Source organism: Antechinus flavipes, chromosome 3 (assembly GCF_016432865.1).
Source record: "Antechinus flavipes isolate AdamAnt ecotype Samford, QLD, Australia chromosome 3, AdamAnt_v2, whole genome shotgun sequence".
Lineage (NCBI taxonomy): Eukaryota > Metazoa > Chordata > Mammalia > Dasyuromorphia > Dasyuridae > Antechinus > Antechinus flavipes.
In genome coordinates, this window is record NC_067400.1 from 251,109,138 (window position 1) to 251,135,329 (window position 26,192).

The 26,192-nt window shown below is 34.2% G+C and overlaps 1 protein-coding gene across 4 annotated transcripts in view; it reads left to right on the plus strand.

The window, feature by feature from the left end:
- TIAM1 (TIAM Rac1 associated GEF 1) overlaps window positions 1–26,192 on the plus strand; it is a 265,969-nt gene that overhangs the window by 234,590 nt on the left and 5,187 nt on the right. For 2 of the 4 annotated variants that reach the window (XM_051984885.1, XM_051984886.1), the window contains 11 exons: window positions 6,330–6,434; window positions 7,061–7,129; window positions 7,445–7,570; window positions 9,063–9,171; window positions 12,394–12,573; window positions 12,716–12,834; window positions 15,900–16,008; window positions 17,519–17,577; window positions 18,796–18,898; window positions 21,745–21,832; window positions 23,476–23,648. In XM_051984885.1, coding sequence (XP_051840845.1) covers window positions 6,330–6,434; window positions 7,061–7,129; window positions 7,445–7,570; window positions 9,063–9,171; window positions 12,394–12,573; window positions 12,716–12,834; window positions 15,900–16,008; window positions 17,519–17,577; window positions 18,796–18,898; window positions 21,745–21,832; window positions 23,476–23,648 — 1,240 coding nt within the window. Of the gene's footprint in view, window positions 1–6,329; window positions 6,435–7,060; window positions 7,130–7,444; window positions 7,571–9,062; window positions 9,172–12,393; window positions 12,574–12,715; window positions 12,835–15,899; window positions 16,009–17,518; window positions 17,578–18,795; window positions 18,899–21,744; window positions 21,833–23,475; window positions 23,649–26,046; window positions 26,107–26,192 lie in introns of all 4 variants that reach the window. The other 2 variants (XM_051984889.1, XM_051984888.1) reach the window with 2 other exon arrangements.

Below are 26,192 nucleotides of genomic sequence, written 5' to 3' on the forward strand. Positions count from 1 at the left end.
ACTTAGTGACTCTGTCAAGGAAACAATATCAATACTAATAATTTTTAATTTTATATTAATCCATCACCACATTATTTTTGGTTTGCAGAGGGATATCCAAAATGATGAAGTCTCCCATTCACTTTCATGTGACTGTCTGCCTCAAGACAATTTTAAATAGCTTACATAGAAATCCTGAGGAAAAAAGTCACATTACAGGTTAACATCCCAAAAAACTTAGCAACAAAATCTCTTTCCTACTTGACTATTCCCCAGAAGAATCATTAAGATTTCTCCTAGACACCTATATTATATCTAAATCAAATGGGAAGTAGAGAATAAGTTCTCATTCATTGGGAGAAAAAAAAAATCACTTTCCTTGAATAGATTCTAATCAGTCAGGGTACCTCCAGCGATCAGGAAAGGTAAAACTCTGATTTGGTTGTCATCCTTAACTATTTCCCTAAGAAAAATCTTTTTGGCTTTTCTGAGGGTTTTTCCCAAGAATTCTGGAAAGGGCTCTAGAGAAAAATAATATGAATATAATATTTAACAGTTCTAATCAATAATCACTAACAAACTGTTACTAAGTGCATACTTTATATCAAGTACTGGAAATAGAAAAAGAAGCAAAAGACAGTCCCTTCCCACTACAGTTCAGTGGGGAAGATAACATTAAAAAAAAAAAAATTACAAAACAAGCCAGATCAAAGTTAGTAGAAGTAAAAAGGGTAGAATTTTAGTTAGGACTTAAAGCAAACCAGGGAAGCCAATAGCCAGAGCTGAAGAGGAAGAGGCTTCTCAACATGAAGGATAGCCAGAGAAAAAACCAATAGCCAAGAGATGGAGTGTTTGCTCATGGAATGGCCAGAAAGCTATTGTCACTGAAGTGAAGAGTGTGTGGTGGGGAGTAAATGGCAAAGTAGAAAGAGACTAAGTTATATAGGACTTTGAATACCAGATAAAGTTTTGATCCTGAAGGCAATCAAAAGCACTGGAATTTATTGAATGGGGTGAAGTGGTCAGACTATTTAGGAAAATCAGGAGGACATATTGGAGTGGGGAGAGACTTGAGGCAGGCTGACCCACCAGCAGACTATTAAAGTTCTCCAGATGTGAGTGGTATCAGTGTCAGAAAAGAAAAGTGAGCATACTCAAAATATGTCAGAAAAGTGAAATAAACGGGCCTTGGCAACAATTGGATAGTGGAGTTTGGAACAAGTTAACAAATTGGAGAATTATTAGCATAGAAATAGCAATTAAAATCCATGGGAACTGATGGGACCACCAATTGAAAAATAGTGGGAGAAGAGGAGCCAAAAAAAGAAAAACAAACCTGAAAGACATCTAGAGTTAGAGGGTCAGATCTAGGAAGAGAGACACAGAAGTAGTAGTCAGATACCAGGAGAATTGAGAGAGAGAGGAGTTCTAAGAACCTAGAGAGAAGAGAATATCAGTGAGAGAATGATCAACAGTGTCAGAGGCTCAGTGAGAATGAAAATTGAGAAAAGACTATTAGTAACTTTGGAGGGAACAAGTTTGGTGAAATAAGGTGAGAAGACAGATTATAAAAGGTTAAGAAGAGAGTGAGAGAAAATAGAGATATCTGTTGTCCTTTGTTTCTATGTATGCATCCATGTTTCTAACATGGATTTATTATTATGCAGCTAGGTCAAGATTAATGTAAGTTTGAATAATGCAAAATTCAATTTGATGTGAGTTATAAAACGATATCAAGTCAAATAATAAAGTGATATCAGATCATATTTCACAGAAGCTAAAATTCAATTTATGTGACACATGCATGCTAGTCAAGAGTTTTAAATTACAACACTGTCCATCAGTCTACATGTGCTTATTGTATGTGCACGTGATGTACTGTTAATTTTTTTTAAAAGATCCTCTAACAAAATGGATAAAAGGAAGAATAATTCAAATGGAAACACTGCTAGTACAAAAAGAAGAGGCTTTATCAAAAGCTTTGATTTCCAATACTCATTTTAAGTTCAACATGTCCAAAACGAAACTCACTAGAACACAGTTCTGTAATTGCATATTTTTGTAGGTCTTGTAAGCTAAGAATGCTTTTACATTTTAAAATCAAGTTTTTTTTTTGTATTTTAAAATCTAAAAACATTTTAGCTTGCAGGCCCCATAAAAATAAGCTGCATGGATTTGACCTGCTTTAGAACAAAAACTTGATGTAACGAACAACACAATTATGAAAACATTAACTCTGAAATAGAATTACATATCAGAATGCCTGAATCTATGGTATGGAATATTTTAAAAGACTTAGACAAAGTCAAAGAAAAAGGTAAAGCTGTATCAGGTTTTGTGCCTTGCAAACAACAAGAAATAGAAGTGTTTTAGAAATGAAACATCTTTTGGCAATATGGGTTGAAGAAAGCAATAAAAAAAAAAAAAAACTGCATTCATGTTAGCACAGCTGTTCAGACAAAAACGTCAAGATTATTTAGGGCAGTGAAAGAAAATGTAAATGAAGTGGATAATGAAACTTTTTCTGCAAGGATTGGTTGGTTTGATGTTTATAAAATCTATTTTAATTGCAAAATGTTAAAATTACCAAAGAGACAGCTAGTACAGCTGAGGATACTGCAACTAAAAATTCTGATGTTTGGAAGAAAAATCATCAAAGAAGGTTGTAATACTAGTCAACAAATTTTTAATGTGGATGAAATTGGTTTCCTGGGGAAAGATGCCTTCCAAAATTCATGTTTCTGAGAAAGAAAAAATCCAATTTAGATTTAAATTGTTTAAGGATCCCTCAACATTTTTATTGAGAGGTAATACAGAAGGGGATTTTACATTAAAGCCAATCTTTATTATGATTGTTCTGTACTCCAAAAAGCTACAACCATTGATGGTTTCCATTTCTTTGGTCATCAAAAGCATGGGTGATTAAAGCTGTTTTTGAAGACGGGTTCTCAAATTATATTAGCTTAGCTGTTGAATAATATCACAAAGACCACATCATACTTAAATTAATACTGATTTTAGATAATGCCCTAGTTCTTTCAAATGTATGTGGTTCAATTGTGACAATGTAAAAGTCATTTTTTCTGCTTCCCAAGACAACTTCTTATTGGCAATCATGAACCAAGGAACTGTTGCAACATTGAAGGCCTAATTCCTTAAGGAAAACATTTAAATAGACACTTGCTAAAACTTTAGGTACCTTGCAGTTTCCTTAACTAACTTTTGGAAATATTCTAACATCAAAGATGCAATCAAAAATGATTCATCGTGGATGGCAACAAGTAATCGCATGTTATTTGCATTTATTCTGTAACATTCGTTACAGAAGCTCATTTTGTCACATTATGCAAATGTATCTCTTAAAAGATGAAACTGAAAGAGGAAAAAGTACTCTCTCCCTTGTGGCCCCCATGTTTGGAATGTGGATAATAGTGATGAGCTCCATCCATATCTTGTATTTTACATCCTTACACACACACACAGATGCTCATTTTGTGAGGAACTGAGTGAGTTGCAAAGAATATGCTCTCCATTCCAGATGTAGTTATGTTATATTTACTCAAAATCTTTATTTTTTATGAATTTTTTATATTTTTATAAAGGACAACCATCATCCTTTCAGATTTGCCACCTTATTGTTATCCTTGGATCTTTACTTCTACTTACTCACATATCCTAGTAGTTGCTAATTCATGTTATTTCTAGTTTCATATTACTGAGATCTGTCTCCATCTCCACTCACACAGCTGCCAACCTGGTTAACGTCCTTACTAATTGTTCCTTTACTAGTGCAGTAGATTCCTCTTTGATTTTATCGCCTCATATCTTTCCCCATTACAATCTGTACTCCACAGACTTCTCAACATGACTTCTTAATAGCACAGGTCTGACTATGTTATCTATCTTTGACAACATTTCCTTCCCTTGATCAAATATAAATTCTGACATTTAAAACCTTTTATAACCTAGACTCAATTACCTTTCCTTACTATTCATCATACTTATACAGAAACACAACTAAAATACCTAAACAAAAATAGGAAATTAAGGTAAAGAAAAAAGAATAGATTTATAATGAAAACCTTTTGTAGATAGCAGATACAATTTCATTTTTGCTTGTCATTTTTCCATTGTGTAAATAAGTATTGTGTTCAGTGAGTTATAACCTATTATGATACTGTTATAGCCCTTTCAATCAAAAAGTAAAAATAAAGGAATTTTTTTAAAAGGTTACTTAACTGATTAAATTATCCTAACAGTTAATAAATAACAATTACTAATTCTGAGACTGCTCTCTCTCCCAGTATATTTGTGGAGATTTTTTCAAAAATAATGAAGCATATTCAATTGCTTTTCTCTCAAGCAGAAAAAAAATACTTTGTTCTATTAATAAATAAAATATTGTTTATTTCATCTTTATCTCTACTCTCTAAAATTTCTACTTTTGTATATGTTTATGCTATATTTGTATACTAGTATATGTATATAATTTACATAGAAATATTCTCATATTGAGCAAGTGAAATCAAAAAATTTGAATACCATTGATGTTAGTGAAAAGACAGAAATACCCGACCCTTATTTTTTTCTGTTTTATCTACAAAAGAAAATGATCTCTATGTGGGAAAGAAGAGAAAAAAAAATAGCTATTTTAATGTCTTCAGGTTATCAGACCTTAATGGACAATATACCAGGGTATTGAAAGAATCGGCAAATGTGATTGTTGAGCTGTTATCAGTAATCTTTGAAAGTTTATAGAGATTAGGGAAAATGAAGAGCTAGAGAAAGGTAACTGTTCCAATTTTCCCCAAAAAGTAGAGTGTGTAAATTGCACTAAGATTTCTGAGTCACCCTACATAGTTGCATTTTCCAATAACAACAGTGCTTCTTAAAAATTGCTTGTATGTGTATCTATATAATGTATCTTTGTAATCAACATATTCACTTAACAGAAGCAAGATAGAGAGCAGAGATATTTCAGTTTTAGTTGAGAATGTACCAATTTAGGGATCAGGAAGTCTTGATTTGAATTTTATAACCAATCCTTTGACATTGGAAAAGTTATTTTCACTTTGTAACTATTTCTTCATATGTAACATGGGAATAATTATAAACTGTATATTCCAAAAAGAGTTATTTTGAAGATGAAATGAAAAAGTGGAAATATTTTGTAAAATATAAAGCATTACTTTTGTTTTCCTTCTCAGGTATTTTTACTTTCTTTCTAGATCCGATCTTTCTTGAGCAGCAAGATAACTGTATAAATATGTATATATATGTATTTAACATATTTAATATGTATTGGACTACCTGCCATCTCGAGGAGGGGGTGGGGGAAAGGAGGGGAAAAGTTGGAAATGAAGGTTTTGCAAGAATGAATGTTGAAAAACTACTCATGCACATGTTTTGTAAATAAAAAGCTATAATAAAAATATATATATAAAGGATTATATAAATATGAGATATGAATAAATTACAACTTTAAGATATTTATTATCAAAGAACAATTGATTGAGACAGAGACAATATGAACTGATACAAAACTGGCCTTAGAGCAGGCTGATTTCAGGAAAGGGGACAAAAAAGAGTAACAGCAATAATCAGTTGTCAATAATAGCTATTCACAGCAATACGATAATCTAAAACAATCCCTAAGGACTCATGATAAAAAATGCTATCCACTTCCAGATAAAAAATTAATGGCATCTGAATACAGATTAAATTTTCCTGTTTGGAACTCAAAACTTTAAAAAAATGAAAAAAAGAAAGAAAATTGTCTTTACATGGAATAGGGGAAAATATTATTTAAAAATAAAAATGTAGCAAGAAAGGGAGTATGCAAACTGGCCTTAAAGCCCCCCAAATCAGGGACTCTAGGCAATTCTTAAAGATTGTGGTTGCATGATAGTCCATCAAAAAGCATTTATTTGGTGCTTACCATTTGCCAGGCAGTGCTAATCAGTGAGTTTACAAAAATGTGAAAATGTTAGGTAAGATATGAAGGAAGCCAGGAGGCAGAGATTAGGTGGGACAGAGTCCCAGAACTGCAGGAGAAACAGAGAAAATGCATAATCAGAAAATGGAACATAATACCCAAATAACAGCAAGAAGAATACAGTAGGGAATATAAAGGTGTCAGAGACTGGGCAGGCAAAGGCTAGATTATAAAAAGACTTTTAAAAATCAGTCTGCATCGGTAGAGTAATTTGCTCTCCAGGGAGCTTTGGTGCAGGCCAAAATAAAAGTGACTAAAGGTGTCTGTACTAAGTCTTTTTAAACTTAAAGTACAGAGCAGGATCCCACATTTTGACTGAGATGAATACCTTTCTGACCTAAGCTTGCTTCCTCAGGAATGTACAGGACCCCAGCTGGTGACCATGAGACAACTAACAGATGCAGATAAACTACGTAAAGTTATTTGTGAACTCCTTGAAACTGAACGAACCTATGTGAAAGTAAGTCTTGATCTTCATTTTTCTTCTTCTTCACTTCCATTCCTACCCTGGGCCTATTTGTGCCCATTCTCTGGTCTCCACTCCCCAGTTTGTATATAACTTTAAGTTGTATAAAGGCAATAACTCTCTTTCCTGTGTCTGTAGCCTTCTATCTGGAATAGAATTATCCTTAAAAAATACTTATTGATTAATTTTAAACTCATGATTAAACTTGTGTTCCAAAGGAACAATCAGAAAATACATAAAATCTAATATAGTGACTAGAGAAGAAACAATTTTACATTTTACATTCATTTTACATTTATATCTTTAAAAGGTTTAAGTCTTCTTACCTTCTGAATATTTAAAGTTGTGATAAATTCCAGATTACCCAAAAGTACAAATTACCTAAAAGCATGCATTGGTATTTCAAAATATAAATTTAAGGCAAGCATATAATAATTATGATTTTTCTTTGTCATGACTTTTTCCTGTGAACTGCTTTGTAATTATATTTTCTGTTCTGCAAATAGGATTTTATTTCTTAAAGGATAAAGAAATAAAATTTAAGATATTTTATGTATTTGTTCTTTTTATGCTTTTATGGGCTTTTGCCTTTATTAAAAAGTACTTATTTAAACCCTTAGGATTTAAACTGTCTCATGGAGAGCTACCTGAAACCTCTTCAAAAAGAAACTTTCCTTACCCAAGATGAGGTATGGTGCTAATTGTATTAATGTTAGATGCATATGGTTGAATTTATAGTTATTTTGGCTTTGTGAAATGGATAACAGGGGTGATTGAAAGAATGTTTTAATGCATTTTGAGTAGGTAAAATACTGCCTTTTATTTTTTTCCTTGTGCAAATATGAACTTTAACTTGACTACAAGATCATTATTTAAACTTGGGAAAGTTAAAAATAATCCAGAACCTTTTTTTTTTCTTTGAAAACTCTGTTTGAAAGGATAAGAATGAAAATTTAAAATGCTTGTGAGAACTTTAGTAGATTAAGGTCTTTCTTTTTTATTAGCTTGATGTACTCTTTGGGAATTTAACGGAAATGGTGGCATTTCAAGTAGAATTTCTCAAAACTTTGGAAGATGGAGTGAGATTGGTGCCTGATCTTGATAAACTTGAGAGAGTTGACCAGTTTAAGGTAAGTAGCATCACTAAATAGTATGAAATTCCATTAAGAAGTACTTCACAGGGGCAGCTAGGTAACATAGTGGATAAGAGCACCAGTCTTGGAGTCAGGAGGATCTGAGGTCAAATCAGGCCTCAGACACTGGACACTAGCTATATGACCTTAGGCAAGTCACTTACCCCCAATTACTTTTCATTAAAAAAAAAGAAAGAAAGAAGTACTGCTTCATGTACTTACCCAGGATGACTGCTCTTCCCATCACTTTCTTTATACCCATTTTTACTTCTCATGTAACATATCTAGGAGTCCATAACTACTCTCTCTGGCAAACTAGAGTCTAAATTTAGTGACTCCATAGTCATTAATGGAGAAAAGTGTTGTAATATGGGAATCTTTTCAAGTCTTTTGGCTTTTGTCCATTTGTTGTTCCCCTTCTAGTCTGATTCTTTAATGTCCTCTGAATAATTGAATTAGTTCAGATCCTTAACAAGTTTTCAGTAAATTTTGTTTTGTTTTTTTTTCTATTTCCTATTTTTCACTGTCCTTTTAATTCTTCGTCTTCTGTAGGCTTGCAGACAAGTATAGTATGCTTAAATTTTCATTGGCGTTCATGTTATTCCTTTTGGGAAGGAGATCAAGGATTTGATGATTTCTAAGTTTTTTTTTTTTTTTTTTGGCCTCTTTCTTATGGCAGTTGTTTTTTATGTTGCTTAAACATCTGGGCGTCATTGACAAAAAAATTGTAGTATTCAATATAGTAGAATTGTTCATAATATTGCCAATTTTTTTTTTAGCCCTTTTTATTGTTTAAACTTTTGCCACCTTCCCACTCCGAGATATCTCTTTATCAGTTTCAAGATCTTCAGGATTCTTCTACAACTCTCCTCCCTCAAATTACATAATTACATGTGCTAATTTTGACCTCTTGAAGGACAGAAGAGAAAAGAGAGGATGATTAAAGAGCTGTGCTTTGAGGCTGTGGAAAATCTTTTATTGAGTAATATTATTTTGTTTTATAGCCTTATTACTGGTGTGATAAGGAAAAAATAAATTTCACATTTCTTAATTCTCTCTGAGCAGTTCCTGATCTCATATAGCTACTAACTCTTTCTCCATTGAATTTCCTTATTTGTATCTCATATTAGCAATTTCTAGCATTAAAGAATTCCTTATCATTTGATAAAATTCCCCATCATCATCTCATTTGGATTGGTCCATGAAAAGACTAAGTATAATAAAGAAAATGATTATAACAACAACTGATACTTAGAGCAAACAATAGAATTTTTTACAATTGATTTTTTACCATATAAATTCATATTTGACATTCTTTACTCATCAATTCAAGGCAAATCATTGAATAAAACATATCAACTAAGATCAGAAATTTTGATTTACCTGTGATATTCATTTAGAGATAGGGGACTCAGAGCTTAACAGTTAGACTGGAGAAAGATTTCTATAAGTGGGCAAAATTAACGCTTTTTTTCCCTCCCCAATCTAGAAAGTGCTCTTCTCTCTGGGAGGATCCTTTCTGTATTATGCTGACCGTTTTAAGCTATACAGTGCCTTCTGTGCCAGCCACACAAAAGTTCCTAAAGTTTTGGTAAAAGGTAAGATCTGCAGGGATTTCAATAATATTTCATTTTGCTACATAGATTTATTGTAGTTGGTGAACTGTTGATAGTGGTGATAGGGAATTCTACTGATTGTTACAGCAAAGAGTAAAACCTTCAATAGCCATAATTCTGCTTAACGAGGAGCAAAATAGTTGAATATTTTGACATACTCACTAATATTGGGTTGCTTATGATCTTCTTTGGAGTATTGAAATGCTTTTATGTTTGTATTGAGAGGTGGAGGAGTCAGAAGCTTTGTTCTTATTTTTCTTACTGATTTGCTGTATGATTTTCACCAAGTTCATAATCACTCTGAGACTTTGATATGCCTTCGGTATTGTTTTTGTCAATATATTTGTTGCCACTACTAGTCCTACAAAATTTATTACAATTATTCATATGAATTTCTTGAATTATAGCTATATGCTGTTCAGTATAAAAGTGGTAGTTATGTATTTGCATCTATATGCTGTTCAGTACAAAAGTGGTAATTATGTGTTTGCATCTCACCCATCTTGGAGAATCCTAAGAATCTGGAGAATTTTAATACATACAGAAATAAATTTCAGTATATAAATTATAACATGTACTATTTCAATATGATTATTTTTGCTATTGAATAAGAATTAGAGGAAAATTTCCTAGATAAGCAATACACTTCTAGGAATCTTTGGGAAAAGACCAGATTACTAAATCTTGTTTTCTTTTTTTCTTAACTGATTGCGAAAAGAGAAATGCTAAATAAATCCTTGTATAGATAAATAGGTGATTGCTAATGTTTGGTAATGTTTAAGCTTCTGCTAATGGTTTACTTATGAAAATCAATATCTGAAAATTTTAACATTCCACTGAAGTAGAATTTGGACAGAATTTTGACATTTTCTTTCCTGTTTTTGGTAATAAGATTTGACTTATGTCCAGAATGTTCTTGTGTTATGGTGTATTATGTTATATGTATTATACTCTTTATATGTTTCTATCTTTATTATTTATTAAATCCTCATCGTTCCTCCCTAGGTTGATTCATAGAAACTCTCCAAATCTTCTCCTAAGTTGTTAACAGGCTCTGAGTTTTATCAATACAAAGAGAACCTCCATCAATGAAATTACACATCCTTTAAAGGGTCAAGGGATGTTAAAGCAGCCTTTTAGCTTCTCTATCCACAGTAGTTCTAGACCTTTGAAACATATAATGGTATTTTAAAAAACATAATTATATTATTTCTGTTTTAGTGGTTTAAAATTTGAATATTTTTATTTTAATGATAATAGTATTTATGAGTTGCTTACTATGTGTCAGGCATAGTGCTAAGTCCTCAACAATTTCCTCTTTCATTTCATTTCACAATGACACTGGGAGGTAGATGCTATCATCCCTATTTTATGGAAGGTAAAATAAGGTAAAGTGAGGTTAAATGATTTGTCCAGAATTGTATAGCTAGTAACTCTCCAAGATCAGGAAAACCTGAGTTCAAATCTGATTTCAGATTTGGCTTGGCTCTCTGTTCACTGTAGCACCTGTCCCTTGCTAAGTACTATTAATAATAGCTAATACTAAGCATTATGAGTATTGGAAACGGAGTTACTTCAGCTTTTCCTTAGGAGCTAGTCCTATGAAAGGTCTTCTTTTATTTATATACAAAAGATTAAAAGGTATACAAACATATTTGGAGATGTTTTTATATTAATAAAAGCCCACATTTGAGATGAACACAGTGAATCAGCACATGGCTCTGATGGAGCACCCTCAGGAGATGCTTTAGATGACATGACCCATGGATCCAGATGTCAGGAACATTCTAGGAGCTTTCTGGAGACATTTACCAGAAAAGCAAACCTATATTTTTCACAAAGCTCTCTCATGGTCTGGTCTAGGTTGTTTATTCTGGAGTTGCATTGCAAGACAGTCTTTTCTATCCCATTATCAAAGACTAATCTTTTTGGACAATGGTTTTTGTAATCTGTAAATGACTTGATTGTAAAGTACTAAAGCTATTCTAAAGTTATTCCATCTCACTCTATTTGAGGCATGCTACTAGAACACTGACCCCCCAAATAAGAGCTAAAGCTTAATCCCCAAGGGGTGTGTGTGTGTGTATGTAATCAGTCACCAAGAGGTTGCATCCTTTCCTCCTCATAATAATCAGGTATGGAGCTTGTCTTAAACATAACCATGATTACATTGATCCTCTAAAAATCCTTCTTACTCAGTATGATAAACTCCACAATCTCTCTCTTTCTACACTAAGCTTTATTTAGCCCTTTGGGGCAATTATAACCTGAGCACTACCCAGGTACCCACAGCCAATAGTTGCATAGGGACCACTGAGAAAACTGTCACCTCTCCAATATACATACATTTCTCAAGAGGAGGTTCTGTGCTCCAGAGCAGTGACCAGTGAAGTGAAGAGGTCATTACTGACAGTTTATGTTTCTAGGTTGCTTTAAGGTTCATAAAGTACGTGCATTATCTCATTTGATTGTCACAATAGTCTAGTTAAGATATATTAAATAATGCCATCTTTATATCATTGAAGAGGCATCTGAGGCTCCATGAAGTTGCTCAAAGTTACCTGCCACGTGGCACAACTGGGATTCAACTATAAATCCAGTATTATTTCTGTTGTAACATATTGCTTCTTTGGTGAAAATGCTTTACCAGTCACATTACATCAGATTTAGGTTCTCTGAAAGATTTCCTTCTTCCCTGAATAGTTTATTACCAATTGCAGCTCTTTATGATATGAGTCAAGCGGACAATAGGAAAGCAAAGGTAATGATGTTTATAAATAACATATAAGCTCTAAGTTTCCCCTTGTCATGAATAGCTAAGAAACAGAAAACGATGGGCTTGTAAGTTTTTTTCTCTTCATCCTTCAGTGCAGGGTGCTGCAAAACAAGGGGAAAGAGAAGAAAAACCATCAATCCTTCAGTAACTAATGCTTTTATCTAGTTACTTATATGTAACTAGTCAAACATAAAATATTTGTTTGATCCAGAGGGAAATCTATTTTAAGGATTTTTTTCCTCCTCCAGCTAGTTGAACATAAAACATTTATTTGATCCATAGGGAAATCTGTTTGGGAGATTTTTTTCTCTATATATACATTCTGTTCCTTTTATTCTTAAAAAAGAAATCTTGGGCTAAATGAGTACAATTGTGAAAGAAGAATAATTTGAGCTTTTTGCTGATGTTTTATATTTAAATTTTTCTAGCCAGGACAGACACAGCTTTCAAAGCATTTTTAGATGCCCAGAATCCTGAGCAGCAACATTCATCTACTCTGGAGTCTTACCTCATCAAGCCGATCCAAAGGATCCTCAAATACCCTCTTCTCTTGAAGGAGCTCTTTGCCCTTACAGATGAAGCAAGTGAGGAGCACTCCTACCTGGATGGTGAGCCAGTTCTTGCCACGACTTCCCCACTCTCCTTAGTGTTTCTTCGCAAAGTCTCCTATTCTATGTGTAAAAAATTCTTCTTATAAATAGAAAATTTCCCCCCTCCTCTTATCCATTCCATAATTCTTTCCCCCCTCAGTGGCCATCAAAACAATGAACAAGGTTGCAAGCCATATAAATGAAATGCAGAAAATCCATGAGGAGTTTGGTGCTGTGTTTGACCAACTAATTGCAGAACAGATGGGAGAGAAAAAAGAGGTACAGATGTCATGCATGTGTGTCTGTGTGGGGAGGGTGTTGGACTATTGTAATAGACAAAATTCACCACTTCCAACATCTTGCCTTTTTATATTTTATCCTTCAGGATACAAGATTTTAAATCTTTTTGATTTTACTCTGTTACTGATTCTAAAGTAAATAAGCATGAGTTTGATTTCTCTTTCAATCTCTGATTCAATTAGCCAGTCAACAAGTATTTATTAAGGACCTATTGTGTGCTAAACAATTGTGGAAGATTCTGGTGATACAAATGGAATTAATGAAATAGTTTTTACTCAAAAGGAATTTATATTCTCAGGAGAGGAAAATAAATTGAAATATCAAGTAGTTAAATACAAGGTAGTTTGAAAGGTAGAATACTAGTTATTGAGATGTTTTTATATATTATTAGTTACATATATATTTTTATATTATTAATAGTTGAGCGTATTCAACTACTAGAGAGTAGAGAGATCAATAAGGTTTCGTGCAGAAGGTAGTATTTGAGTGTGATTTGAAGGAAGAGGAGGATTTTGAGGCAGATTTGAAGAGGGGAGTGCATTCTAGGTCTGGGTTGCTATCAATGCAAAAGCTAGAATATGGAAGTGTCCTCTGAGAAACAAAGAAAGTTAACTGTGAATTCAGAGAAGTCAAGAGATGAGTTGGAAAGTAACAACAGGATTTGGCAACTAAGGTGGGGTAAGAGAAAATGAATAGGTATGGTTATGGACATGGCATCCTGGAAGATCTTGTCATGAATGTCATGATAAATATGAGATTCCGGAAAAATAGTTATACTTTCAGCAGAAATAGGAATGTTTGGAAGAAGTTTTTTTGGGTGGAATGGAGCGGGGAGGAAGGCAGAAAAATACTGAGTTCTGTTTTGGACATGTTGGATTTGAGGTTTTTCCTGGACATCCAGTTTGAAATGTACAATAGACAACTGATGATGTGGGATTAAGGTTTAGAGACAGATTGGGGCTAAACCTGTAGATCTTGAAGTTGTCAACATAGAAATGATAATTATAAACATGAGAGCTGATGTGTTCATTTAAAAAAAGCATAGGTAGAGAAAAATAGAGGGCCTGAGATAGAACTTTGGGCAACACTCATAGGGACTGTGATATGTTTGATGAGCTAACAAAAGAAATTGAGGAGCATTTAAATCAGTAGTAAAACCAGAACAGAACAGTGTAAGAAACAGAAGATAAGTTTTAAAGGAAAAATATTTTTTTAAAAAATGTTTTAAGGCTATCAGATTTGTCAGGAACTTTGAAGGAAACAATTTTTTTTAGGAGTTTGGGTCCTGATTGACTTAGAATGAATGCAAATAGCAGTCATTTCTATTTTGGCCTGAAACTCTTGAGAGTCTTCTGCTCCCAAATTTACTTATTTAGATTTTTTTTAAATTAAGTAAAGAAGGACATTCTTTGTCTCAGCTGCTATCTAGACTTAATCACTGTGTGGATGTGGCCTCAGCTCAAACTAAGACCTGATGAAGAGCTTAGCTTAAAAAGGCCTTTCATTCAAGGCCATCTTCAGTCATGTTTATCTATATCTTCCCATTGGACCCAGGTAGTTTTGGAGGGGAAAGTGGGGCAAGTGACCTTGCCCAGCCTCCCTCATTTAAATTCAATTCCTTGCATGTCATGGCATCCCCTCCCTGAGGTCTTGATCTTCTTCAAGAATGAGGAATAATCAATAATAACAATGAAATTTGGCTGAGATAGGGAGATGTTTGGAGGATAATTTGAGAACATAGTAGGATTTATTAGATTTATTATTATTCTTTTAAAGATGGGGAGAATTAAGTAAGTTGAAAGCCCCAGATTTGGGGTTTTTTATTCTGTTGAAATCAAATACAATTCAATATAAATTTATTCAGCACCTAAAGAATACAGGTCCTCAGAATATTAAGATGCCTAAAACAGATCCTGTTCTTAAAGTGCTTATAGTTCTGGGTATTTTCAACCGTATTAGGGGAAGGAGAAAAGGAAGAGGATCAAATAAGATTTGATTTGGGGATAAAATTAAGGAAAGGAGATTTACTTAGCTCTAACATAATAAGGAAATAAAACAAGAATATAATGACTTTTATCTCGGTATGAAAAAGAATTTGTTCAGCACTGGAAGGCATGGTCATCAGATATCCAATTTGAAGTACTCTTTATGCCCTTAAGTGACCAAGAAGATTGGAAAGTAGGGGTAAGTCACATCCTAGGATAATTTATTATCTTTTAGGGAAAACTAATCTCCTTGAAGGAAAAAGAGAAAAGGAAACTGATGCTAGCACAAACATAGGGTAAAACATCATTCCAAGTACTACTGCATGCTAGCTCCATATGAAGTTTTTGGTGAGACCACAAGGTTCCTGTCCTTATCTAAATGTCCTTCTCCATATCTAAAATATTCAAGCTGCTGTTCTTGGAGGATGATATGATGTGGTTCTAGACTTTGAAATTCTTGACAAAGCCAACTTCTTCTAAAGAAGTTTATTTTGAAAGTCTGTTTCTACTTTGGTCAGAGTGAATTCTGGCTAGGAAGCCATATATAGGGAAGTATTTTTTTCATAACACATGAGCAACTAGAATAGCTTTCTGTGGGTATCAAGCAAAATGATCATTCAACACTGGGATTTGTCTCATATTTTTACTGCTTCATTCTAAGGATAATATTGGCTTTAAAATATCAATGGGAGAGGGAAGAAAATTGATTTCCCACCCTTTCCAAAGACGCTGGCTCATATATTAACAGAAATATTTGCCAATGATATAGGAATAGATTCATTGTGATATATTGTAAATGCTTGCCTGTATTGAGGAAATAAATACCTCCATTTATTGGAGTACTAGTACTCTTTGCGTGTGTGTGTGTGTGTGTGTGTGTGTGTGTAGAATCCAGATTCACACCTTTTGGAGTTTTCAGTTTTTACCTTTTATAGAAGAGAAAAGAGTCAAGATGGTACATTTCTTATAAAGAAAAACCCAGAATTGCTCCCTGAATTTCAAAATTCAGTATTACAAAGATGACTAATTAAAACCATTCATGTAAAATTGGATCTTCAGGTTGCTGATCTGTCCATGGGAGATTTACTCTTGCATACTACGGTAATCTGGTTGAACCCTCCAGCCTCACTTGGAAAGTGGAAAAAAGAGCCAGAATTGGCAGCATTTGGTAAGTAAATAAATAGCAATATTGATATAAGAGAAACATCCACACATTTTTCTAGACAAGAAAACTTGATTTGTAAGTTAATATTTATTATAACAAAATTAATTATCTGAGTTAGTCTTTCTACTATTTCAATGAAACTCTCCTAAATATCAAATTAAATTTCCCAGTTAATTATATAGCAAGGTCAACTAGTTAAAAATGTATTTTACTTAGACCTGGAAATGTCTTAGCAGTTTCTCCTGTGGGGCTTAGTGGCCTGGACTGGCTGGGATAATTAATAAAAGTCCTTTTTACTGAAACAGAATGTATTCAGAATCAAGTCAGGTAAGAAGGCAGTCACAATGTGTCAAGACATATGTTCCCTGCCCTTGAGATTTTATAATCTGCCTTTTAAAAAGTTATATTTTGGGGGCAGCTAGGTGGTGCAGTGGAGCCCTGAAGTCAGGAGGATTAAATCTGGCCTCAGACACTTAACACTTCCTAGCTGTGTGACCCTGGGCAAATCACTTAATTCCAAGTGCCTCAGCAAAAAAAAAAAAAAAAGATATTTTTTATGAATTTAAAAACAAAGTCTTTTTTTATAAGGGTTGTCTTAGATATGTGGGGAAGGGGAGTGAGGTAAGGATGAAATATTTTGGAAAATGAAGGTCATATAAAAATTGTTTAAGATTAAATTTTATTTTAAAAAATAGAAATTGATATTTAAATTTCTATGGAATGAACCAACGACCTACCTGTATGCCATTTATCTACTCACTGTGGAGTAAGTTGAAAAACAACAAGAACTACATGACTCATTAGCACTGGACTTATAATTAGGACATCTAGTTTCAAATCTTGGTTCATTCCATTCCTTTTGACTTTAGGCAAGTCATTTCACCATTCTTTTGGGCTTCTGTTTCCTTATCTCTAAAAATGAGAAGGTTAAAAATAAATAAAGCAGATCCAAAAGAAGTATAAACAGAGAAATTATCATTCTATTAGTAGGTAACTTTAAGTAGATAAGTAGATAACTTTATGTGTCATGAAAACTTTGATCAAAACCACTCATTCTAAGCATTTTTACTGGATGAGTAGATAATGAAGAATGTCATTTTTAACTTTAAAAAATGTGTTAAAAATTTACCAATTTGAAAAATGTTTTTAAATAAAGTTGAGAAGGTTGTGCTTACTGGTTTCTAATTAAACTCTAATATTCAGTTATTCTAGGTACACCTGCTTTATTCATACTTCTTAAATTACATGTGTGATGATTGAAGTTGTGAACATGAACTGAGTATGAAGGGAAGGAGAGAATCTGGAGCTCAAATTTTTAAAAAGTGTCACAATTTAGATATATATTTCTAGAGAAAGTTGTTTTCCACCTAAGTCAACCAAGACTTTCTATACTTAATTTGATCCTGGAAAAGTTTTATCTCAGAATGGTGCTTTTTCTTGGACATACTAGATGAATAGAAGGTTAAAAGAAAAAGATGCTAAAAAACAAAAACCTGACTTTTTTTTTTCCTAGTGTTCAAAATGGCCGTGGTCCTTGTATATAAAGATGGTTCCAAACAAAAGAAGAAACTTGTAAGATTTGTTTTTGTGATTTCTTTCTACATGTTCTTTAGGCATGCTTGTTTTAGAGTTTTATGATTTTCTTTCAGAGAAAAGACTCCAGGTATTTGTGGCATTGGCTTTTTTTTTTTTTTGAGGTTTATTACTTTAAAGTAGACGTAATAGTAGATATAATAAATAGCTACTGTGAGCCAACAACCTGAAAGCAATTAATAGTATCTCTTTAACTCCTTTTCTCTTTTTTCCCCTGCCTCCTATCTTTCTCTTCCTTTAAAAAACTGCTTATCATTTCCTCTTTTTGCATGTTAGCATTTATTGCATATTCCATATTGCTCATCAACCAGCTCCTGCTTCCATGTCTAGGGTATTATCTTAGTTCTCTTTGTCACAATTTAGGAAGGAGGGAACATTGATCAATAGAAGAGGGTATCAGGATGGTTAGAAAAATAGAGTTATTTTGTCAAGAAAGAATTAGGAAGTAACACTAGCAGAATGCAAGTATTTCAAATGCATTCACAAAAGAGAAATTAGGTGTTTTCTTTGATCATAGAAGGCAAAGCTTAAACTTGCAAAGAAGCAAATCTAAGCTTGATTTAAAGAAAAACTTGCTAATGAGCAGTGCTGTTTAAAGACAGAGTGGATTGCTTGCCTTTTCCTTCACTAGAGTTCTTCAAGAAAAGGTTGAGTGTTAAGTATTAAGTTAAGGTTTTAAGTAAAGTAGAGAAGGCTCTTATTTGTCTGGTTTTTAAAGACAATGTATCCTAATGACCTTCCTGTGACATTCTGTCACTCTCTGTGAAACCCTGAATATACTACTTTTTTTTTTCCCATTAATATTAGGTTTGAGGTTTTATAGTGTGGAGTATGAAGTCACATGAAGTTAAAAGTAACATTCATTTGTCTTGCAGCTCCATCTCTTACTAGCTTACTAGGTGAAAGTCAGCTTCTCTAAGATTCAGTTACCTCAGGTGTAAACTAGGGTTTTTGTCTTAGGGCTTGTTGTGGCAAAAGTGCTTTGTAAACTTTAATGCACCATATCTTTGTTAATTTTTATAATAATTGGTCTATTAGGAATAATTTTAGCTCATATTTGTATAAAACTTTTAAGATTTACAAAGTACTTTGCTCATTTTATCTCATTTGATACTCATAAATACTACAAAATACAATACTCAGTTACCATGTAGAATATGTTATTTTTGACTAAAGTAGTTTTCATTATTCATACAGGTAGGATCTCACAGGCTTTCAATTTATGAGGAATGGGACCCATTCCGGTTTCGTCACATGATTCCTACTGAAGCTCTTCAGATTCGAGCTTTGACAAGTGCAGGTAAAGTCATTATAATATGTACATTTAATGGGCAGCTAGATGATAAAGTTGGGTCTGAAGAAAGGAAAATCAGTCTTTCTGAGTTCAAATCAAGCCTTCAGAGATAAGAGCTGTTCACCATGGAGGAGTTAATTAATTAATAAATAATATTGATAAATCAGTTTGAGGCAGCCTAGTATATGGTATAGTCATATAGTGTAGAGTCCAGAGACACATGAAATTTCATATATATAATAATAATTAAAAAATAAAAATAATAAGAGAGTAAAAATTTATCTGAATTAAATAATTCCACTGATCAGAAACCATGCTTCACACCCCATCTAACCACTCACCAAAAAACCAGGGCTTACTTGAGCATTTTATAATTTTTCCTTTTCATACCTACCTCACCCATGTTTCTGTACATCTACCCCTTCACACAGATCCTTTTTTATCTCTGATTCTTGCTTTGAAAATAGTAACCAAGTCAGTTTTACCATTGCTACTGGAAAGAACATAAAAGTAACCTACTATAGTGCTCCATTCCCAAAACTTCATTCTTTGGCCACCAAATCCCTAATGTGCCATAATCCACATTAAGATCTAAATTCCTGAGGCAGCTAGATGGTTCAGTAGATAAAGCACCAGTCCTGGAGTCAGGAGGACCTGAATTCAAATCCAGCTTCGGACATTTAACACTTCCTAGCTGTGTGACCCTGGGTAAGTCACTTAACCCCAATAGCCTTGCCCCCAAAAAAATTAAAAAAAAAAAAAGAATGAATAGGATAACTGAATCATTAAATAAATAAAATGGATTACATTAAAAAAAAAAAAAGATCACAAGATCCCAACTTTGCATACTTTTTAAAACAAGGGTCCTCAAACTATGGCCCATGGGCCAGATGTAGCAGCTGAGGACATTTATCTCCCTCACCTAGGGCTATGAAGTTTCTTTATTTAAAGGCTCACAAAACAAAGTTTTTGTTTTTACTATAATCTGGCTCTCCACCAGTCTGAGGGACAGTGAACTGGCCCCCTATTTAAAAAGTTTGAGGACCCCTGTTTTAAAACTTTATTATTTTGGTTCTTTTGTAACATGGCTATTATGGAAATGTTTTGCATGACTGTAATATATAATCTCTATTGAATTGCATTTGTAGGAGGGAAGGAGAGAATTCGGAACTCAAATTAAAAAAAAAAGTTAAAAAGTTTTATTTACTTGTAACTAAGGGGGAAAAAATACTGTATAAGATTCTACAACAAAACCAGAAAAGAACAGCTATAACTGAGAGCAAAAAACAAAAAAAGCATATGAGATTCTAAAACAAAATAAAAAAGAACAACAAAGAAAAAAAATAGTATATATGAGATTCCACATCCAAAATGAAGAAGAAATATCAGCTCACTGCTTGCTCTTCACTACCAGATCATCTAATGGCCTGCCTGGCCCCCAGGGGACAATGATAACCCTCAGTAATTAGCCATGTCCAGCCCAGGTTAACTTCCCCATTCTAAAGATTCTGCAACTCCATCCCCACCTGCTGTCTACTCCTTTATTACCATCCTCTCATCCTGACAATTCCCCTTAATAGTTCATTCAAGATTTAACCTTCCACTCTGGTCTCTGGCGTGTCTGCTTTATATGTGATAAATATGCTTTCATCTTAAACATTTTCCTTTCTCACTGTTTCTTTCTTCTTTCATTCATTGAGATCTGGCTTCCTCCTGATGAACACAGTTTCCGTGGCTACCCTTTTTCGCATTTTTTACTTATATATCCAACTCACTGGTCATGGTGGAAGAGTTGGAACACTCCTTGCACTCCATTACCACTTCCATGCTTTTCTTCTATTACTCCTTTGGGGTTCATTCGATTCATAATTATCACCCAATTAATTTGGATACCCTTTGTGTCCAGACAGGCCACCTATATTGGGTGCTTCCATTTTCTTTCCTTTCACTCTTTCTTAATTCTTTATTAAGACCTTATGATTCCACTGAAACTGCTCTCTTCAAAATTAAGAAGTTGATCTCTTAATTCCCAGATCTAGATATTTTGTCCGGTGATCTCATGAATCCCAGGATTCTATGCTGGTTATTCTCAAATATATTTTATCAGGCTCTAATCTTTTTCCATTGGGATCACAAAGAATCAGATATGATTGAAAGAACTAAACCTTTCTCCTAGCTTACAGTCTCTGACATCTCCAACTGCCTGTTGGACATCTTGAATGGGATATCTCATAAAGATCTTAAACTCAAGGTGTCCAAAACTAAACTCATTTTTTCTTCTAAACCTTCTTCCTAATTTTTCTTTTTACTGTACCACCATCCTTCCACTCACCCAGGCTCAAAATTTAGGTTATATTCTCAATTCATAACAGTTTGTCATCCCCCATATCCAAACTTTTTCCAAGGCCATTGATTCTATTTTTGCAACATCTCTCATATCTCCTTCTCTCTTTTGACATTGCTAGCACCTTAGTTCAGGCTCTCATCATCTCCCACCTAAACTTTTGCAATAACCTAATGATTGATCTACAAAGTATCTCTTACTCTTCCTCTCTACAATAGCTTTTTACAAGCTTTCAAAAAGAAGCATTTGTCTCTCAGGATTAGGAGATTCAGTTGAATTTAAGGAGTTTTACATACTAAAGTATGAAAACCATGTTTGTAAAAAAAAAAAAAATCAGTGTTTTTCCATTAGTTTTGAAATGTTTGTGTCTAATGATAAACCATCTAGGAGGGAGGGGGAAAAAATAAATTTATATGATAATTTTATTATGTATTTAAAAGGAATAGCAAAAAATAAAAGAAATGTAAATTAACTCATCCTTGCTTTGTATTGTTCCCAATTTACCTAGATGCAGAAGCTAATTCAGTTTGTGAGATTGTCCATGTTAAATCAGAATCTGAAGGGAGACCAGAGAGATCATTCCACCTCTGTTGCAGGTAAATGTTCATACATGAACTATATATGTAGAAGGAAGAAATCCTATATGGCTTGCTCCTGTAGAGGAGTTTTTGGGTCATTGATGCCCATTATGCATTCATTAATAAAAGCTATTACTTATGGGACAGCTAGGTGGCACAGTGGATAGAGCACCACTCCTGAAGTCAGGAGCACCTGAGTTCAAATCTGGCCTCTGACACTTAACACTTCCTGGCTATGTGAGCTTGGGCAAGTCACTTAACCCCAATTGCCTCAGCAAAACAAACAAACAAACAAAAACTATTACTTATACCTACGAAATGTGCAATTTAAACTCCTGCAGTGTTTAGATTAGATTTTTAAAAAATCAACACAGCAGATGTGATTAATATTCAACAGATTCTCACTATAAAAATGGTTACTGCTTTAGATTTCAAAGATGTAAATTTTTATGTACGTGTAATATTTGATATAAAAACTATTACTTTATTTACATCTATAATGTGTCATAATATTATGGCAATAAGAAATCCTGTATTTCTCTTCTTAGAAAAATCAATTTATTCATATTTATCATTTATAGAGTCTTTGAGAGTTTGGAGAATTGGGACAAGGGGGAGAGAGGGAACAAAGGAGAGTGTTGAATGCAGATAACGGTGATCCAAGGTGACATTATGAATCTGTGCTGAATTCATAGTCTGGACTTGTGAATCATCCGTGTGTCCCAAATTTGAGAATACCCTTTCTGTGTATATTAAGAAAGAATTTAAATTATTCAATTAATATGATATCCATTTAAAGGTTCAGGGGCTTCAATATTAAATAAAAACTTGCAAATTAAGTCATTTTTAGAATAGAAAAAAAATTGCAAGTTGCAAAGAACAACTCGTATGTTAACTTTTAATGTGAAACATTATATTTAAATTAAAAAAAAAGATTTATTGTGAAGCTAGTCAAGGATCTCCATTGGGAAAATTCATTTGTCAAAAACGAATTTTGGGGTTGTTCTTCAGACCTGCTAAGATGATATAGTCTAAATTTGAGAAAGGGTTTGAAAAGGATGAATTCTGAAGTATTTATAATGAGCAGAGGTTGATTATATTTTGCTGTACAAAATCAATCTGCTTTTAAGCCACTAGGCATGAATTAATATGCCCTGGAAGTTAAAACAGATGGATTTCAAGTAGTGTGGAAAAAGGGATAGATATATATATTTACAAATGTATTAGTGCAACATAAAAATTGTAGTTTTTAGGAGCAACTAGGAGGTGCAGTGGATAGAGTACCAGCCCTGAAGTGAGGAGGACCTGAGTTCAGATGTGATGTCAGACACTTAAAACTTCCTGGACAAGTCACTTGACCCCAACTACCTCAGCAAAAAAATCTAGAACTTCTAATGACATGGACAAATCCAGAGATTTAAAAACGATATTTTTTTGTTTTTTTGGGGGGTGGGGAATTAAGGCGATTGGGGTTAAAGTGACTTGTCCAGGGTCACACAGCTAAGAAGTGTAAAGTGTCTGAGGCCAGATTTGAACTTGGGTCCACTTGACTTCAGGGCTGGTGCTCTATTCTGTTGCCTCTGGATACATTTTAAGTAGCTCTGCCTTTTATCTTATTTGAATCTTCTTTTTTCTTTTTTTCTTTTTTTTTTTTTTTTTAGCTCCCCCGAAAGTGGAAAAGATTTTCTGAAGGCTGTGCAATCAATCTTACGCGATAAACACAGAAGACAACTCCTCAAAACAGAAAGTCTGCCCTCATCCCAGCAATATGTCCCTTTTGGAGGAAAAAGACTATACACCCTTAAAGGTGCAAGGCCAGCTATGAGCAGGGCAGGTACTGTAGGGATACAGATTTTAAAGATTCCTGTCATCCCAAATCTGTTGTAGGACCCAGCTTGCTGAGCAAGATGGAGGTGTTGCCTTGTATGGGGTGAAAGCTGGCGCTTTGGCTTTCCTTGGCGGCGATTTCCCCTCTATCTCTTTCATTTCTACTGTCATCAGTTTGTTCCTTTTCTCTTCTGCTTCTTTTGCTGCCTTCTTCCTTTTGACTTGAGAGCTCTCTCACGTCCCTCCTGAGCTGGTGACAATCACATCCTCTCAGCGGAATAGGCTTAATCACTCCATCTGAATGAAGGGGGCTGCTTTGCATGCTGGTTGGCGTTGGTTATAGAGCATAATGGCCGTGCTTTTCTCTGGACACTTGTAGTTCAGTGACTTAACTCACTTATTCACGTTATCGTTTCTGATCTTGTGGCCAGTTAAAATATTGGGAGAGTTTGCTTCTTTCTTTTCTCATCCTCCTGTCCGAGATGACTTCTTTCTATTCAATGCTTTGATGGAGGTGATTTCTCACTGCAGTGGAGGCTCCTTTCAGTGTGAAAAATTATAAACTTTTCCAAAGTGGTCATTCTTGTGCACATCCTCATGGATGTCCTACCTGGAAAGTCCTACCCGTGCTAGGGACCTTTCTTGGCAGCTCCTGAGATTATGAAGAACACAGACCCTCCATCAGGCGCCCCTGGATCCAGCTCCATGCTTGGCTCATCTCCATATGGAATCCCCCGTCCCTTTGAGAATGTCCTTTACACTAGCTTCTCCTCTGCCATTTTCCATTGCTAGTGTATTGTAGCTTTGCACACCGTTGCCTCTACATTTATGTTGTTGTTTGTGACTCAAATCCATAGAGCATCTTGAGAGATTTTTATTTATTTTTTTGCTCCTGGACTGTATGGGGGAATTCCTATTTGGAAATTTTCTCTACTGATGCAGATTGACAACTCTTTTCTAAGTTATAGTCTCCTAAAATTTCTTAGACATTGAGAAATTAAGTGACTTCCAAATGGTCACACAGTATATGTTAAAGGTAGGACTCAAATCTGGTTCTTCCTGATTTCTCAGCCTTTCACTATATTTTGCTGCCTCTCTGGAAGAATATTGCTGTTAAAAAAAAAAAATGAACCTGAAGGATTAATTTCAGGAAGTGGCTTGGAGTCATTAAAAGCACTGCACAGTTTCTATACTTTTCCTATTTAATTGTTAAAGAAGATTCTCTGGGCAGCACAATGTATCATAGATAGAGCTCCAGCCCTGGAGTCAAGAGGACCTGACTTAAAATCCGGCCTCAGACACTTAATACGTCCTACTTGTGTGACCCTGGGCAAGTCACTTAACCCCAATTGCCTCAGCAAAAAGAAAATAATAAATAAATAAATGAGAAATATTCTCTTTCTTTATCTAGAGGCAGCAATGGAGTGGTAGACCTGGAGTCAGGAAGACCCAAGTTCAAACTGGTTTCAGATACTACCTGTGAGACTATGGATAAGTCACTTAATCCATTTTGCCTCAGTTTCTTTATCTGTAAAATGAGTTGGAGAGGGAAATGACAAATCACTCTAGTATCTTTACCAAAAAACAAACCCTAAATGTGGAGTCAGGAAGAGTCAGACAAAACTGGACAATGACAACAACTACAAACCATTATTTATTTTCAGTGTGTGTCCAAGATATCTATACTGATAGATTTGGTCTTTGGGCTCTCTGACATAATCTGAACAACAAGTATTCTTTTTCCACTTGATTTTTCCCATTCAATGGTTAGACCAAACTGTTTTTGTGTCATTATGGTAGTTAGGCCAAATTGTTTTTGGATCCTTAAGGATTTTGCTCAGGAGGCTCTGTAATGTTCCAAGACTTGATATAATCAAAGCAATTTTGCAAACAGGAGTGTCTGGGGATCTCACCATCTTTAAGAAAACCCTTTTCTATTTGATCTATTTTGTGCTGACCACTACCATCTCCATTGCAGTAGCAAACGCAAATTTACCTCTCCCTTAAGCTTCATTTGATTTTTTAATAATCCTCTGATTATTATCATAATGGTCATTGAAGAAGTCATCTCTGTTCTGTCTTTTGGTGAATCTTGTATTATTTTAATATATCCCTGGGAGAGACTTTCTAGAGGAGAGTCTTTTAATTTGAGAAAGGTTTGTCCTGATATTGAAAAGGGGAAAAGTGGATTTGTTCCCATGGTATAAACTTAATATTCATTGAGAAAGCAGTAGAACTAGAGCAGTTATTTCTTTTTGGGAACACTGCTGTGATATATTTCCAGAAAAGGCAGAATTTTTCATTAATCATATCCAGATAGTTTCATTTCCTCCACCTTTGGAGGCAATCTGAGATTGTCTTACGCTGTGTGACCTTTCCTCCGTCATCTTCCTCCTTTCCTTCAGCTATGTCTAAGAGGCACAGTGTCCTGTGACTGGGTGAAGACCCTGAAAGAGAAAGCTTAGGTAATGCTTAGAAATAATTCTCTATTTTTAAGTTATAAAAATAATTTTTCCATTAGATAGATTTCAGTGAATGAATAAGTATTTGT